This window comes from Branchiostoma floridae, chromosome 2, assembly GCF_000003815.2.
Source record: "Branchiostoma floridae strain S238N-H82 chromosome 2, Bfl_VNyyK, whole genome shotgun sequence".
Classification (NCBI taxonomy): domain Eukaryota; kingdom Metazoa; phylum Chordata; class Leptocardii; order Amphioxiformes; family Branchiostomatidae; genus Branchiostoma; species Branchiostoma floridae.
In genome coordinates, this window is record NC_049980.1 from 23616918 (window position 1) to 23634939 (window position 18022).

Below are 18022 nucleotides of genomic sequence, written 5' to 3' on the forward strand. Positions count from 1 at the left end.
AATGCGTGAAGTTGTCATGACAACGTGACGCAGGATATAGGCGCTATTTACATGTAACACCTATACCCGGTGTCTCCGTATCATACTCAGAGCCTTTGTGCTGTTTGACCTGGCCCATTGGATTGCATTTTTTTGCGATATCTTCACAACAATATGGTATAATAATGCATGATATGGACTGATTGAGTGTTGTCTTACACAGAAGCAACCCCTTTTGCTGTTTGTTTACACCTGTAGTTTCCCTGTGAGCCTTGACATGTGTGCATGTATACACACAAGTTGCATTTTTCAGGACCAAGGTTGTTTCTGCAAGTCATGCCTGATACGAGACAATTGCATGTACACACGTACGATGTTTCGTCACTGACGACAAGAGGCAATCACTGTAGGCTTCTGGGTACGAGAATGGTAGTAAGGCCTGCCATGTACCCAGGATCCCGGATAGAAGAGTGTTTTTCCCACCCGATATAATGACATACGTTTCTAATCATAGATGTTGTCCATGGTAGCGATGTACCAAAAGGCAGTTGGAACAAAAAAGGTCACTGTCAGACAGGGTTGGCACTGGTTTTCAGAGAAGGGACAGAAGTGTTCATATTGGGGCTATCTATGCCCCATAAATGGCGTTTCTACTGACGGATATGCCTTACAAGTAGGAAACAAGACGATCTTCGTATAAAAAGTTTATTCTCAAACTTGCAACAATCTTAAGCAGCACTTTGCCAGTACACTTTAGACAGATCTAGTCCCTAACAAGAAAGGCGTAATGCCCCACCTAGGCAATCTGAATCTGAACACTATCCAGCTGTTTAGTCATCCTACTGTATCAAGTTGTGGCCGGAGTGCTTTTGTAGCATCCGAGAAGTAATACAAACCATATCTAAAACAATTGCCTGTGCCTGTGTGCTTGGTCATCTACTGTTCCGCGTAGGTCTATTGTCAAAACACGGCGAGAGTACATAACATACATGCTAGCTGTACTAAACATTAATCATGCTATGTCAAACGATAAGATTGAAAACGAACAAACGAAATTCTCTAAACTGCAGGCAGTATGAAATTCAAACCTTTGTAAACAATTGCAATATGCAAAATAAAGTCTTCTAAGTTTATCACGACATACCGAGCATCATTTTGCTCTACAAATAGGGTAACAAACATAAGAATTAACGTAAAAATTAGCTGCTTTGTTTGAAGGCAAGAAAATTATGTCTGGCATCTAAATGCTGGTATTTACAGTGACAGTCTGGTCTATGTAAGACCAACTTCGTTGGTAGTGATGCAATCTAGATCTGCTCTTACATTCTATTGACCCATTGAAATGTGGACACTAGATCTTTGCGGCACCCAGAAAGGGCGAACGTCTAATAGAACTGCGCTCTTCTATATAATATTCGATGGTCATCAAATGACTTCTATGCAACATACTGTTGGAATGAGCCGTGTCAATAGATAGCCTATTCCATCAATGTGTTGACTTTGATATCGCACGACACCGTGCCTCCGTCAGGCGTGTTGCCCTTACAGGTGTAGGTCCCGTCCCGGTCAGGGGTCATCCTGTCGATGAAAAGCTCGTGGGTGAACCCGTCTGATGTAGCACGGACGCTGGAGGACTGCCGGATGTTTTTGTTATTGTACAACCACTCAACGTTGTCAACTGAAAAATAAAACATTCATTACATTAATTAAACTATTGTCTCAGTCTGTACGATAATAATTTTTCCTTTTTGAACATCCATTGTTACATGTCGGCAGAGAACGAAAGAATACGGTCGTTTTTTGAGTTCTGGACAATATGCCTCTCGACTAAAATGTACGAGGACCGATTGTTTTTTTTTTATAACTCATGAGCGTTGTAGGTTCGAAGAGCAAGGTTAGGAATCTATCTTCACATCAAAAAGGATAAAAACATTCGATATTGTGCAGCAATCACGTGCAGACGATACTCATGTGACAATGTCAAGAAATCACCGACTAGGACTTGTGAGAACGATTTTTCAACCACCTTACACAGAACAGATAAATATACTTCCATGTATGGAGAAATGGTATTACTTCTTGTGAAAGAAGGTAATAAGAACTCGCATCCGTACCTTCTCCCCGTACCTCCAGGATGACTGGGTGGTTGTTTGGCACCGTGGCGGAGGACGCGGACATCAGCGCCCCCTGCTGGCCCACATTACCCACCACCTTCACCTCGTCCATGTGCACACTGGGAACTGGGAAAACACATGAGGAGTGAAATGTTAATTACTTGCACTTTAAAGAAATCCAAATTTGCCATCAAGTTAGTGCCTTAATATTTAAGTTACATGGATACACATAAGAATGAACTTTATTGCTCGACAATCGAACATACTACAACGTATCGCAACACAATACTACAAGGCTAGTCTATCCTATAGATTGGAGCTACAAAATATCACAGTCAGTAGTATATTAGTTACAATGTAGTCACGTATGGATGATATGTTTTCACTTTTGGAATGAAGTACAAAGAGATTGACTTAAGTATATGTAGATGGATATAGGAGTTGGAGATGGCAAAAGTAAGTGATCGTTGCGAGGCAGGAAGGAAGGGATGACTGTACATTGTACTCCATTATGGAATGCATATCGACATATCCCATATAACGTTAGGTACGATGCTTTCAACACAGAGAATGCATGTCACAGCCCTTCTAACACACCTGAAAGACTCATCTGCTGCCACTGGGGGTTACCGGATCTCTGTAGGCTCTGAGCTCCCGCCATTCCCAGGCCTGCCCCGGCCACGCCGAGTCCTGCCCCGGCCACGCCGAGTCCTGCTCCCCCTCTGTTCTGACCCTGTACCATCCTCTCCTCCTCACGCAGCACCTGCTGGTTCAGGTCCACTCCTTCTCCTGAAACGGTCAACATTGCTTATCTGTCAATCATCTATCTAGGGATGCTTGTGTGGTGAGTGACAGTTCTTTTCATCTCTTTCTTATTATTATTATTTTCACTTCATATCATGAGCTTGTCATGAATAAACAAAGGGTGAAAAATATGTACATTCAATCGCAGACACGTTTTTATTTTTCCTAGTCTCAGGCAGCTGCAGGTGCTCAATGTAGTATCAGATACACCAAGGGGTTCTAATGAGTGCTGCACCCGCCAATCAAACTGCTTCCCTAATATCAGCGGAGCAACGGGTAGTATGATTATTACTTTACCTTTATCCCGATTGCCATTGGTGAAGTGCAGCTGTCACTAATATAACGTTACGACTCATAAATCTAGGCCTTTTGATACTTGCGTGTGCTGTTGCTTGCTTGCCTCTACATACTAGTAAAGGATGTGAGAGTAAAATGTTTATATTCTCTGCCGCTGGAACATAGAATACCTATAGCTGTCTCAGATACTCAGAGACAATCACTGCTTTTTACTAACTACCGGTGCACACTGAATGATGTGGATATCCATGCAGCCCAGACAGATGAATGGCGCCTCACCATTGCTGTTCCCTATTGGTCAGACGACCGCGTACTATCATCTATAAAGTACAAGTGCACACTGAACGACTATGAAAACTTCTTTCTCACTTTTGGTACCCTCACCCTGAAGGAGGTCACCGAGATACGCCGTCCGTCCGTCAGCCCTCAGCCCGTTGCAGAAGACGTCGAAGTCGGCGTCGCTGCGATCGCGGGCCTGCATCAGCTCCAGGATCCGCCTGTTCCTCTCCTCGTGTGAGCTCCCACTCATGCAGTACTGCGCCATGTCGTTAGTGAACACCTGGGTCACGGTGCCGTGTACGTATTTAGTGATTCCTTTGTGTAGCAGAAATGCGACAGTATGCCTAGACCTTTGTTTTATCATGTAATTGATAACCAATATACACCAACTCTATGTAACTGTACTGACACAATAAATGTGTGAGCTAATCTAAACCGTGTTCAGCTCATTTTTAAGTTAGCCTTAATAAACGATAAATTCACACGGTTTTTCCTTAATTTTACACTTGTAACGTCTATTCACTGTACCAATAGAAAGCAATTCATTAAATACTTAAGCGCTATACATCAATTGTTCATATTCCACAGCCTTTTTCAGCAATGGTGAGAAGGGAATCTGGGCAACGACGTCTGTCGGGTAAACAACTATGCTTTTTCAGTACCTTATTCTGCACCAGGTGTTCAAGAGTTGTCTGGGAGTTCATCTTCTGCACCAGGAGCGAACTGTGTTGGCGCAGACGCTGAAGTTTCACCAACGACATTCCTGAAATGGAGAACACCGTGAAATACGTTCCAACATTCGTGTAACAGGTAAAAGACGTTCAAAATAAGTCAAACTTTGTACGTACGCACTGTCGATCAACATATACGGAAATTTGAGCAGCACATTGATGATAGAACAAGGCGAATTATATTCTTTGCTAAAACACTTTGGGTGTCGTTGGTGATGGACAGGTCAGGTGTGTGTAAAGCTGTCCACACTCACCCGCCTTTCTTGCGGACATCCCAGCGTTCATTGCCGCGGCTCCAGTCTTCTTCAAGGCGGCTCCGCCCAGGGCCGCTCCGCCCAAGGCCGCTCCACCGGCCAGGGCGGCCCCACCCGCCGCCAGAGCACCGCCCTTCATCCCCATGGATCCAGACGGTAGTCCACCCGCCAAGCCCTGATTCATGAACCCCATGGATCCACCCTTTATCCCAGGGGCTCCACTGTTTATATCCAGGTCTGGGGCGACGATCTCCTTGCTTGGCCACTTCTTCTCGATGTCACCTCCGCCGACGCCACCGCCACAGCAAGGGGCGCACATGCTTTCACAGCGGGCTCCACACGCTCCGCAGTACGTCCCACAGAGCCCGGCTTGGCAGCAACAACAGCAACAACAGCAGCACTGGAATAGCAAAACAAAATGTTATTCATCATAATGTGCGCTAGAGAGAGCAAGTGGTTGTGAATGAATGATAGAGTGAGCGAGAGTGAGTAAGTAATGATCAGTAATGGAGTAAATTGATCGATTGCATGAGTGGGTAAGTCAATGAGTGAGTGATACTGTATATATCTAAGTCAATGCAGTTTATCTACTTCATCTGCATTTCAATCCCAAAACTTATGCTGTTTTACCTGCCACTGTCATTAGGTCCCTTCCTGAAATAAAGTGTGTATTTTTCGTACGCTCATTTGTGGCTATTGTTGTGTGCATAGTTTGGGGTAATGATTTTGAAGTGAACAGGCCAGAATATGATAGACATTACAGCTATCTTTCTCTGTGAAGCTGTATATGTAGGAGATGCAATGTAAGAAGGCCATGCTCGTTAAATCCAGCTTTCCTATATCACATGAACACACTTCTCCCAGATTGGGATGTCTCGAAAATGGTGTATGCGTTCTTCTAATGGTATATGTCATTGTTGCAGTTGACACCTTACCAGCATGAAAAGCAAAGGTATCAGTAGCAAAGGCAGCAGCCAGGCGAGCAAGGGTACGCCGCTGCCGCCTGTTCGAACAACGCCGCCGCCTCCAGCACCGCCGCCGCCTCCGGGTACTACCGGGGGGTTCACACCACCTACGATAGGCGCGCTGTAAGGGCCGTACACGCCCTCGTCTGTTGTGGCTCGCACCTGCGTATAGAGGCAAGTGTTGATTCAGGTAAGTCGTTGCAACAGAAATTTGAATATTAATATGCATGCCACATACCTTACCATTAGTAGGGCAAACTTGATAGGACAAACTTTATTCTCCATGTCAATGATTATTCACGCCGCTCACTCACTCAATCATTCACTCACTACTCACTCACTCACTACAAACTCACAACTCACTCACTCACTCACTCACTCACTTCTCACTCACTTATATACTCACTACTCACTCACTATCACTCACTCACTCACTCACTCACTCACTCACTCACTCACTCACTCACTCACTCACTTCTCACTCACTTATATACTCACTACTGACTCACTACACACTCACAACACACTCACTCACTCATTGACTGCTCACTCACTCACTCACACTCACTTTCACTCACTCGATTAATCGATCAATTGCTAACTAATTCGATAGATTGCTTAATTGACCAATCAAACAATATTCTGTATAATTTGCACATCGTATTACAATGTGACCACTGCATGGCACCTACAATGCACGTTGAGTACCTGATACGTGTAGTCCTCTACATTTCCCAGATTCGAGATAGTCGTGGGCAAACCGTCTGGGCCCGGCACGTTGACCAACTGCTTGTTCGGCCCGTTGGGTCCCTCGGCTGTGGGAAAGTACGCGACCTGGTACCCGTTCACTGTGCCGAAACTGTCCGGCTTCGATCCATCTATCGTCACCCAGTCGGCTCCTTTGTTGATCACCCTGGCGTCGGTCATCTTCTTTGGTGCTAAGGACAGGGCAGAAGAAATGCCAATATGTCAGTAACGGATGCGAAGTGTCTTGCACATACCATATAAACCTCTCGTTCTGAAAATACCATTTCAACTTAGTGAACTTACCTCCGATTCTTGCTTCTGCAAAGCTCGTTGTGTCTCCGTACATGTTGGTCGCGATGCACTGGAACGAACCGCTGTCCTGTGGCTGCGCGTCCGCAATCCTGAGTGTCGTTCCTGTGGGCGTATTGTTGATGGAGTACCTCCCTCCGTGCTGTACTGGCTGGTGACAGAACGACAAAAAGCAGTCAAGCACAGATCATTGCAAGATGATCGATCATTACGGTCGGTAATTGATCTTAATGCGGAAACCTTCAGCTTTCTTGAAGACTTTAGTTGCTCTTGCCTGGGCACTAGGGTGTGCAGCGTAACAGCCTAGTGTAGTCATTGACTTAAACATTCAGCTATAGATCACCATTGATAACACTTTTATCAAAAATGTTTTTTTTAGGATAGAGAAAGCAGAGGATTGAACAACTGCAACACGCCGGTGGTCAGGGTTGGGGAGTTGGAATCTCTGGCAGGTACCGATGCTGCACCTTTGGGACTTAGAGCGATTTCCTCAATCAACTCAGGTGTAGATAAATGTACAGCTTCTCATGAGGACGTCCTTCATCGGATAGAACGTTGAATGGAGGTCTCGTGTTTCGAGGAAAGCCCAAAAGGATGGTACCAATAGCTCCATGGAGCTACATGGAAAGCCACACCTGGAGGACCCACAACACTTATCGAAAAGTGTAAAGAACCTTCTCGGTGTCAGTGGATCAAATAAATCTGTCCGATTGCCCTTTTCAGTACAGGCTTACCAGGTATGCAATACAGACAAATCATCACATGTGAATTATTAGAAAAGACCTTACCTGTCCATTGTGATACCACTGTGGAGTCACAGGCGTCCTGCTAGCCTCCCATCCCATACTCAGGTCCACAGCTTCTCCCACCCCGTCGTCGTGGTTTTGGCCGGCAAGGCTTTGCGTCAGTTTTGGTCTATCTTTATGAGAAACAAAGAGCAAAAATGATGGTGGTGATGTTGTTTTTCTTATCAGCACCAACACCACACTCTATGGGTTTTAACATTAGATACTCGTTAGAAATGTATGTACATTATTGAGTGGAACAGTTAATGCGAAGTAGAAATACGAAGTCGAAAATATCAACTACCTTTCTTATCATTCGAAAGAGTCTATATACACGTAAAGAGCTCAATCTCACTTTCCACCTCGAGCTGAGTAACAGCGGTGTCTGAGCCTTGCGAGTTGGTGGCTGTCACCTCGTAGAATCCCTCGTCTGCTATGGCCGCATCACCGATGGCGAGGCTCCTCTTGTACCTTTCCATGACACCTTTCGCTGGTATGGGTAGCTCGGTGCCACCTTGGGTTTTTAACCGACGCCAACTGTATTTGGGCGTCGGGCTTAAACAAGGTCAGACATTAAAACAGAATTATTACTTGTTCTACCTGGTAAAATACCTTGAAACTCAAAGCAAGAATTGTCTCTTTGTAACCAATATTAAAAGAGCATCGGACCGTCGTACAGTCACCGTGAGATAGTTGGAGTCACCGTGTGCTTTTTTTTGTAAATCATATTTACTATTAGAATTACTGTAAAATTCAATTACATATGCATTCAAACAATTAATAATGCTGTTGTAAATCATACGTATAGAGCCTGCTCGAGACTAAGAGCACACCAATATATTTTGCGTAAAACATGTCTAGTACAAGGTCTTATCATTTTGGAGTCAAACTGAAAGCAACAGAGATACCTTTAGAAGGCTAAACTATTGACCCAGGCCAGTTGCTTCACTGTTGAGACTAGTTATGTACAGCGTTAGGTGGGACCGTGGAGGTAGTATGCTGTATCGGTACTTACTTCCCATAGGCGAAGAACTCTATCAGGGCGTCACTACCTTCCTCCGCGTAGATGACATTCTCGCTCAGGGCTATCTGAGGAGAGCTCAGAGGGGTAGGACCTAGAAAACATATTATGTATGTGTTCTATCTGTTAGAAAACATATTATGTATGTGTTCTGTTTCTATAGAAAAAGTCATCATTTTACCATGCTAATCTAAATCTGCTTACGAAATCTCATCCTGACTGACAATCTGCTCCGGTCTCCACCTAATGCCATTTCAATGATCAACGTTATTATGGTATTCATGAATAGCAGACTCACACAAAATTGAAACGCATAGTAAATGGTTTATTTCACTGGGAACTGAAATACTTGAACAGAAATTACCTTTGGTCAACAGTCAATACTCTTTCAAATTTGGAGCCGTTAATGCACAATACGTTCGACATCAAATATCCTTTCTACTAAACGTTTACTGATACATTTTGGACTTCAATCATACTTTATCTGGTTATCTGGCTCTCACTCATCCTTCGTGACCCCACTAATTAAAAACGGCCTGCAGGCTCTAGATAGCCTCTCAAGAATAAACGTAACAGCGTAAAAAAATTGGAGTTCAAAGTTTCAAACAAACAAAGAATCGTGTACTGTTTGTACAACATTGGCTTACTTCTTGCCGCTACGTCCAGCCTAGTAGACCCGCTCACGCGACTGAAAGCGGCGTCCTGTCTTGTCTTCAGTCTCACCGCACACTGGTAGCCTCCGGTATCCGTGTCACTGATAACGTTAGAAAAGAACAGGTCGCCCTTTTTCCTGGACACGTAGGCTCGCTCGAAGAGGTTCGTGGTGTCGTCACTGTTTGGGTCGGGAATGAACTCGTTCGATTCGTGATCTATCCACTCGTAGGCGAGTCCTGAAGGGAAGGAATAGGAAACAAATAACAACCTGTCATGTCTGCTTCGCGAAGATCACGTTTGTTTCATGCTTGTATGTAATGTAGAAGTTTGGCGCCAAAACTGCGAATGTACCAAATCTAAAATTGCGATTCCGGAAACTCCCTAGCCGAGCAAAATGGCTAATGACTCAAGCGGCGGTGGGAAGTAAGTGTGCATATTTGAAGACGTTCCTAATCTCCAAGCAGATTCCTCCGGTGGCTTACAACAGTAACATAAGCTGGGGAAGGATTTCAGCCGGAAGAGGGAAAGATTTGCCACGGCTGAAGTCCTTCCCCAGCTTATGTTTCTGTTTTAAGCCACCGGAGGAATCTGCTTGGAGATTAGACGTTCCCACAACTCGATGAAATCACATCCATGTGCTGTGAATATCTCTGTACAGTGTGATTATGTAGATTCAACTTATGATGAAAAAAAAAATGATCCGAAACAGCAATTTTGTTTTGATCTTTTGATCGGTCATATTCTGCAATACGTTTAATGACATCCACTAGAACATATACAAGGAAAGCTAGCAGAATCATATACACAGCTCGTCGTTGTATTGCATATTCAAGCATTGAAAACAAGACCATAGCATGTTCAGGACAAAAAATACAAAAAAAAAAAGTTCTTCTGTAGTACCAAGATCCACCAAACACACACTTCCACGAAGGAAAAATGACGGGCATCAATATAGAGCTGCATTTTCTTGTCCTTAAATATTCTCCATGAGGACAACTCTCACCTGGGAGCGAGTCTGGCGGGTCGCACACCAGTCTGGCCCCGTCCCCCTGCGACGAGGAGACGCTAGCTCTGTCAGCGTCCGAAAACTTGTCCGCAACTGGGAAAAGGCAGACGGCAACATGTTACGCATATGAATCCAAACCACCAGATATGTTGTCTGGGTTTGAAACTTGGACTTGTCTCCAAACCAACCGGCATTCTTGTACCACAGTCATTCCTCTGGAACAACATTCGGGACGCATATTGTGAAACTTTGGGCCCTTTACTTTATAGGTAGTTTGAGTAATACTGAGCATAATGCAACGATTCACTAGTTTACTGGCTTAGCACATAGAACTATGCTTGTTCCGACTCTTGTAGTACGAGTTCCTAGTGGCATGTAGGGCAACGAGACTCCTTGCTTTTCAGTATTGTGGTATTTTTTGTTTGTTCAACATGCTCGAGGCACCTCCCCGAACACGGATCCCCATTCTACGTCTCCGCGGCAAGACGAGTGCGGCCGACTGAGATGCCCTTCATAGAATAGGGTTGAACCGGGGTCTCATCTATTAGGCCATGTTGATTTGATTATATGGATGACATCCTCCGGGAACTCCAAAACTGATGCGAGCGAGCGAATAAAAAAAAACTTTGGCCCCCCCAAAAAGTTGCCTTCAGTATGAAATCAAAGTGGCCAGGAAGGTTGAACATAGGACTAAACACACATAGTATGGTATACCATGATCCTCTGGACCTGAATTTTCTGTACTGGTACCTCCCCCAACCAACAATAGATTTTTTTTCTTTCCGTCCTTTCACTTCTTATTCTTTGACTTTAGATTCATTTTGGCATTCTAGATATGGCATTAGTTATCTGTTTTCTGAGCTTAGTGCTCATTTTACAGCTGCTTTGCACAATTTATTGTGGTCGAAAACTTTTTGGAAATGGCCGAAAATTGGTGCGAGCGCGGATGTCATCCATATAATCAAATCAACGTGGCCTTAGCGAATGATCGGAACCACACCGGAGCTCAACTGTGATGCTGCTACCAAATGAGCCACAGTGACGTCCCCAAGAAACCATGTTGAAATACTTTTCCTCTTTATCGTCGGCAGGACTAACTGTTTCGTCACATAATGGGCTTAGTTACTGTTGGTTGATGATGACGATGGTAATGAAGTGGATGACGCTCGTGTAAGGAAGGGATTTGGAAACACGACTCACAAGCGAACTGCAGACTGCCGCGAACACTTCTTACACGGCCGTACTCGTTGAAAGCCTCGCACTGGTAGACTCCGCCGTCGGTGTCGGCGTTCGGCTGGGGAATCGTCAGATTATCGCCGCCTGCGCTGAACTGGTAGGGGGGCTGCCGGGAATTCTGTGAAAGAATATTCCAGTACCGCTTACCGTAAGAGGACTTATCCCAGTGGTATAACATTACAGTACATTGTAGATTCATCGTTGCAGGTCTCATCACTACCGAAAGTCCTCATTGCTAGATTCAAAAAGCATGGAAAAAGGTGTTTGTCACTACCCGGTGGACCACAGCAAATACGTGAACACTGCGACGAGAAAAGTTTATGAAATCATAATGTAGTTTGTTAATGGATTGCTGAGGGCAGCTCGATTTGATTCTGGGAAAGCATATTTCAATACTTCGGGATAACTATGATGTGAGAGAAAAGCAGTTGCAAAAGCCTTCGTTCAATCTAGATAAAGATTACAATATTAGTATCGGAAAGATGAATGTAGATTTAACGTTTATACGCCATGGCATTGGAGGCTTTCTTTTCCCTCTAATAATCAGATAGTGAGAATTCACTGTGATTTTTTGGGCACCTGGTCTATTTGGGCTCCATCCTTAAGCCAGATGTACTGTGGTGTCGGATCCCCTGTCGCCTGGCATTGGAACTGCAGCGTATCTGAACCTAGTTGGGGATCGAAGATGACCTTGCCGGGCTGTAGGACCAGACGAGGAGCGGCCAGTTGGTCGTCGGGTAACTCTGCTGCATGAATAAAGAAAATAGAAATCTTGATGAGAATTACCTTTGCAACATCTGTGGCATCTACTAGTATATAAAATATTCAATCTATATGGTTGTGTTCTCAGTTTCATGTACTGCTTCCCTGATCCAACACCTCAAATTCATTCTGTGCTTGACCTACACATGCACATCCTTGAGCAAATCATCAAATCTATACATACCTGGTAAATTGTATTGAGAATTTGTCAATTGAGAAGTCACCACTCTGATATGTTTTCAATGCATGAATCAGTGAATGGAATATGCCTGCTTTGACCCAATCCTTCAAATAATCCACATCATGTGATATTCTAAATTTGAACCTGCCTTTTTTGATGGAGGAAATCATGCAATGTTGAACTGATAACATTTCCATAGTAGGTTAATTGGCCTGTTATAAATTTAAACGCGTTGATAAAAAACTTAATATCTTTATATTAAGATCTTTCATTGTATTCTGGCAACCCGGATGTCACGAAATCGCTGTCAAAAACACTTGTAGTACCGTTGCACAAATATTTATGATCTGTTTTCAAACCGTGTCAAGTTGACATTTCTGAGTTCAAAACAAGTTTTCGTGGCCCGCCCATGTTTTAGTGTAACCCGACAGTGCTCAGAATGTGCCAGACGTTGCCATAGCGTCCAGACCGTTGCCGGACCGGTTTGGGTGTGTGAGGCGCAGTTTTAGCGTCTCTTGGCTGATGCGATTCCGTTCGTCCGATTAAAGCTCGCAGCTGTGGAAAGGTCAAAAGGCATTACGTTTCCTTCCGCCCATTTCAATCGTATCCTATCATATTCGGGATCATCTGAGTCATCAACACTTTTAAACATAACCGTCGTAACTGTCATGAGGATGCAAAGTCAAAGACAATGGGGTCTGTTCCTCGTACACAAAAGCCAATTTAAGAGCAGTCATTGGAAAAATGATTCATGTTTTCAAACAGTTAACCACAGAACACGTGGTATAGTACAAACTTTGTGATCTGTCTAATCTTTACTAGTGTTGGTACGGTTTGCTTACAGGGATATAATCGGAAAAATTCTGTTTAATGATGTCTATGATATATTTTTCATGTTTTCGAGCAATCATCTACACCATATATCGTCAGACTAGTCCTTAAAAGTCTAAAGCGAGCTTTAAAGGTCGATGATAAACGCAATGATAAAGAAACTCTAAGTAATGGGCACCTTCCGGAGGCTAGGTTTAGCACGACATACGTATTGAATCATTTGTGATCGAGTCAGCCTAGGAACGTAACAACAATCAAGTCTCGGATGAGTCGATGCAATGTCTGCATAAGAAGTCTACATGAGTGAATATGGGAAGGGGCGGAATCATCGGATCCACCATAACCCACACATTGTCATGACAACAATGGCAGATAAGCCCTGTAAGCTGTACATTTCATCTCGCGTATATAGCCCTGCCACAACGATAAAAGCGGCCGTGGCTTTGTAGCCATATAATGTCAAGATACACACAGTTAACGTTATCATTAAAGTCCAATCTCTGTTTTTTGTTCAGACTCGTTTCCAAGTGTAGCCAAATACCCAATAACCTAACGGACAACAAAGGAAGCAGCAAGGTTTGAAAAAAAAAAGAAACATCTTAATTTTTTGTTTGACTGAAGACAACCATTTAGCCGTAGAATACAGTACTAATTACGCTGTTGTACCTATTCCACTAAGTCACCGACAAAAATATGATGTATAAAATGTAAAGCAACTATTGGACGTCTCGGTAAAAGTCAAAGAAACGAAGTAACCAGACTCTGAAACGCTAGTACGTTAAACCGGACAGAGCAAGACAAACATGCAAAACTAAACACACAACATGAAAAGGAAGGGGAGACAGTAGTAGTTCTCAATGCAGTAACTCCAAGATTGATGAGTTGATTAGATATAAGATACTACCACGGACAGGTGGTTAACGTTAGAGACCTTTAGGCTAACACTGTCCTCGACCTTACATTGGTTTATGTTCTTGCACCCCTGGGATTTCAGGTGACCCTGATGAAGGCATCACTTTACACCGTTATCAAGTCGTCTGTGATGAGATCTTATCCATGTCTGTGATGAATATTTCGGGGACTACAGATTTTGTCACAGGACATCTGGTTTGTAGATAACTAAAATAACTAGGCCCAGTCTGCAAAAAAAATGTCACAAATGACAGCAATGTCTCTGTTTTCTGGCCCAAGGAAAAAGGTTTGCTGGCTCGAACTGACCGCCCTACATCTGGGCAACAACAGGATAACTCGGTATCCACCACCTGTGTACAGACACACAGGAGGGGCTTTGGTGACGTGATAGATTTATAGCTTTTCAGATGAGGCACAAGGAGACCATCTTTAGAAATCTAGCATAAGTCTCCTTCCGTTGTTTAATCCAGAGGATTATGGAGAAGCATCTTCCTTTGGATATTTCAAGGTCATACATCCACGGCAATCTTGGCCTTTGTTTTGCCGGATGTTCGGAAAGTGTTATATCTAATCTTATTCCTATTGACGCAGTGAGAACTCTTTCAATTTCTGGTCGTTGCGAGGAGGTATAAAGCCAAAGTTTGTCAGAAAACCACGTACTTGAAGAAACGGTTTGAAACAAGCAATCTGGTAAACCGCGAATTCGAGATCAGCATACAATGGGGAGGGGGAAGTAGCATTTTGAATAAACGAATATGTTTGCAGTATACAGTCTGGTGCACGTGATCCGGGGGATTTTTAGTCAATACCAGCATACCCGAGGGTACACCAGACAAACAAAGATCACAAAGGAACCAATCACAGTAGATCCATGTTCTCAGACAGGAGAACCCAAGCCAGAGTCCTTACGTTGGAGAAGGGGGTTAATGAACGGTAAATTATTTGTCAGCACGACGGTTGGTCGTTTACTATACAACTACTTAATTTGAAACTTCAGTTGAATTGGGAAATTCGTTAGACACTTACAATGCAGTATATATGTATGAAACACAAAGGTACATAAATAACATAATCCCAATGTACAATAAATGTACGCACATGTAAAGGTAGAATAATGCAAATTGGTAAAAACACAGCAGAGCAATCAAATCGGAATTCTAGGCATTTAGTTTCTTGAAACATTCTATTTTTTTTCATTCGTACAAAAAAGAATAAATCTACAATACAATACAATATTTTCCAGATGAAACAGTAGGACTTTAAGACAATAAGACTACTCTATCTTCAGCAAGAGTCTGTTTGGATCGTTGAAAAAAATAACGTAAAATCACATTTCCACACGACGTGTTGATGACCAAGGTAAACGTCAAACGGATCTACTTACTTCCACCCGCCACTGCCAGGCACACAGCCAGTGGGACGAGACACAGCCAACTCATCAGGACAATCTAATGGGAAAAATACAAAGCGTAAAAAAGTGTACATTTTAGCGTCCTGCCTAAGTACTCACTGCCAGTTTCATGTCATCATGAATGTTGTCAACCTCCAGTTTGTAGTTTTAAGAATGTACATATACGTTTTGTACATTATGCTAAGTTGATGCTGCCTGTCATCCTTAAGACTGTTGGTAATATGTCAAAAGAAATATAGTAAAGGGCCAATATTGGAATACCTCGTGCTGTAGAAGCTGACAACATGTAGATCAGTTGGAAACATGCCGTCACGTACACGACCCCCCACCCCCTCCCATCATGAAAACGTTCCCATCACAAAGTGTGTTGTTAATGGCTTAAACACAAGCTTTAGGCTGTGTCAGAACAGACCAACAAAGAACAGACCGACCTGCTTAGGTATTTGAACATTCACAAAAGAATCCGCACTATATCCATTTGTTTACGTTTGATATTTGATAGTTATCTACCTTGACCTTTGTATATTCGATCACTCCTCAAGCGACTGTTTATTTCTCAGCGCACAGCGCCGTCTCGGTCACGATCAAGTATTACCTTGATACGACATTATTGTAATGTCCTAGCCGTGTGCTACTTGCATCACTTTGTACCCTCATGATCAGACAAAGCCCGACCTTCTTCAGACTGAGGCTAAACCTGCATGCACCCCGTGGTCTTATCTTGTTTTACAGTGCACCGATCATGGCAGTGAGCCACCGTAGGACATGATCATTTGTCCGGTATCAGATCTAGAGCTTCACCTCCCTAAACAACTAATCGATATGATATTATAAACCGAGAGGCACATCATGCTGGCCCTCAAGGTCTGTCTTACCTCACGCGGGTTCCTCCCAGAAGAACGCTCCAATTTTCCGCCGGTCTGCGGGAACAGACGCGAATTATTTCACCTGTAAACTGTCGCGGTGTCTCTACTTACCAGGTGTGCAGTCATCGGCGGTGACCTTACTCAAAAAGAGTCTACCACACCCACCGATGACTGGTGTACACCAACGCGTAAGGCCTAACCGTTTTCTTATAACCTACGTGTTAACCGATGCCCACAGCTTTCTTATAGAGGAACAAACAAACGAAATTGTGCTCGTTTTCCGATATCAGTTGCATTCAATTACCTACAGGCTAAAATATGTCTGTGACGATCGCCCATTTGGTCATGTTCCTCGTGTCCCCTACAGTCACTAGCCTGAGGGGAGTAGACACCTATTGTCGTTCACCCAAATTAGTCTTCGTCGAAAAAACTTTAAAATTATGAATAAGCCTCTCGGCAACGTGACAACTGATAACAGACGTACAAAAATCAATCAACCGCATTTGGCAATATTCTTCTGTCTGTGAATGACAATGAACTACATGCACACATTCTTGTTCTATCTAATTGATCGATGCAGCAACTATGTTTCAAAGGGTTGGGTAATCCTCTGTGTTGTTACCCCAGCACGGTTCTGGTGTGATAATATTTGAGTCCTCCAATGACTACAGTCTTAAGAACAAAGACATCACAAATTGAAGTCATACAACTTACATCCTACAGTAAGACAGACACAACAGTGCCCATGAACTGATCATAATACAGTAATAGCTGATATGACCTCACTCATTTTTCTTAGGTCAAGCGCTTCGCACGTCATAGGGCATTGTCATGAATATTGATGAACGTCGGCAGGTAGAGAAGGCTGGATTTGACTTGTACGTTCGATAACTAACCTAGAGGAAATGGAAACATCCTAATGAAGAACTAGTGAAGTGTCTAAGTATGATTCCAAAAACAAAGGGTAGATGTGCTTGTACATATTGGGATCTAAAACAGCCGCACAAAAACTGATTTTTTTTAGTTCGTGCGCTAGTCTATGCCCTTGTTTTTCCTTTACAAATCAAACCATAATTTACGCACGAACTGCTACATATTAATGCGTGGGCAACAGTAGGCAGATAATCTACTGTTGGAGTGCCATCACGCGATTACTCATGTCCATCGATATCCACCTACATCCACCTCCTTGGAGAATGGCTTGAATTATTCATTCTGTTACGTCTCACAAAAAGCGATTCCAGGCAGCCCACCTGTCTCTACCAGACCCAGTGGGCTTCAGGTACTCGCGTTAAAATACCTTAGCTGTTGAAGTAAATATGTGGGTACATTTACAAGATTTGTGAACACTTAAGATGGGTAATAGGTGGTCTTCACTCACGCCTCGAAATCAGGACTACTTTTTTCTTAACTCAAAGGACACGCCCTTAAGATTGTGCTGAGCTGCTCAAATGTTGAGTCTTTCCGCCGACCGGACTCACCCCGCCCCCTTTCTTGTGTGCACCGCTGTCGCTGTGAGTCATGTCTATCTAGTTGAGTCCCGAAATTAGAGGGTAGCTTCAACCGAAGCGTTTAACGAGTTCCTAAGTATGTGTCTCCAGTGTGTGTGAAGAAATGACAGTGATCAATCAGTTAAGGCGCTGAGGTACAGCCACACAAGATGGAGCTCTCGTGATGGCCGAGGACGAACCTGTTTGTTGTTAGGAATGTCAGAGACTACACCTTGTAAGTCAAAACAGCGCAAGAACGAAGACATGTTTGTACAAAAAATTGTTGCCTTGGCACTCCTCAGTTCCACAGAAGGGACAAATAAAACAAATCTCCTAATTGAGGGTGTGCGCGTTGCAATAGTTCAAAGGTGCCGTGGAGCATTACGTG

The 18022-nt window shown here is 43.5% G+C and overlaps 1 protein-coding gene across 2 annotated transcripts; it reads right to left on the reverse strand.

The window, feature by feature from the left end:
* Positions 1 to 668: 668 nt before the first annotated feature.
* Positions 669 to 16542, reverse strand: LOC118409302. Of its 2 annotated transcripts, none has more exons than XM_035810226.1 (18): positions 16154 to 16542; positions 15252 to 15315; positions 11761 to 11927; positions 11146 to 11299; positions 9943 to 10038; positions 8933 to 9175; positions 8280 to 8379; positions 7620 to 7819; positions 7268 to 7398; positions 6474 to 6630; positions 6132 to 6361; positions 5394 to 5585; positions 4459 to 4858; positions 4136 to 4236; positions 3579 to 3753; positions 2691 to 2882; positions 2094 to 2219; positions 669 to 1657 (listed from the first exon to the last, which is right to left on the reverse strand). In XM_035810226.1, the coding sequence occupies exons 2-18, from the start codon at positions 15304 to 15306 to the stop codon at positions 1458 to 1460; spliced, it is 2919 nt and encodes a 972-aa protein (XP_035666119.1). In that variant the 5' UTR covers positions 15307 to 15315; positions 16154 to 16542; the 3' UTR covers positions 669 to 1457. The 2 variants fall into 2 exon arrangements, with proteins under 2 accessions (XP_035666119.1, XP_035666118.1); XM_035810225.1 differs by having other exon boundaries at positions 3564 to 3753.
* Positions 16543 to 18022: the final 1480 nt, after the last annotated feature.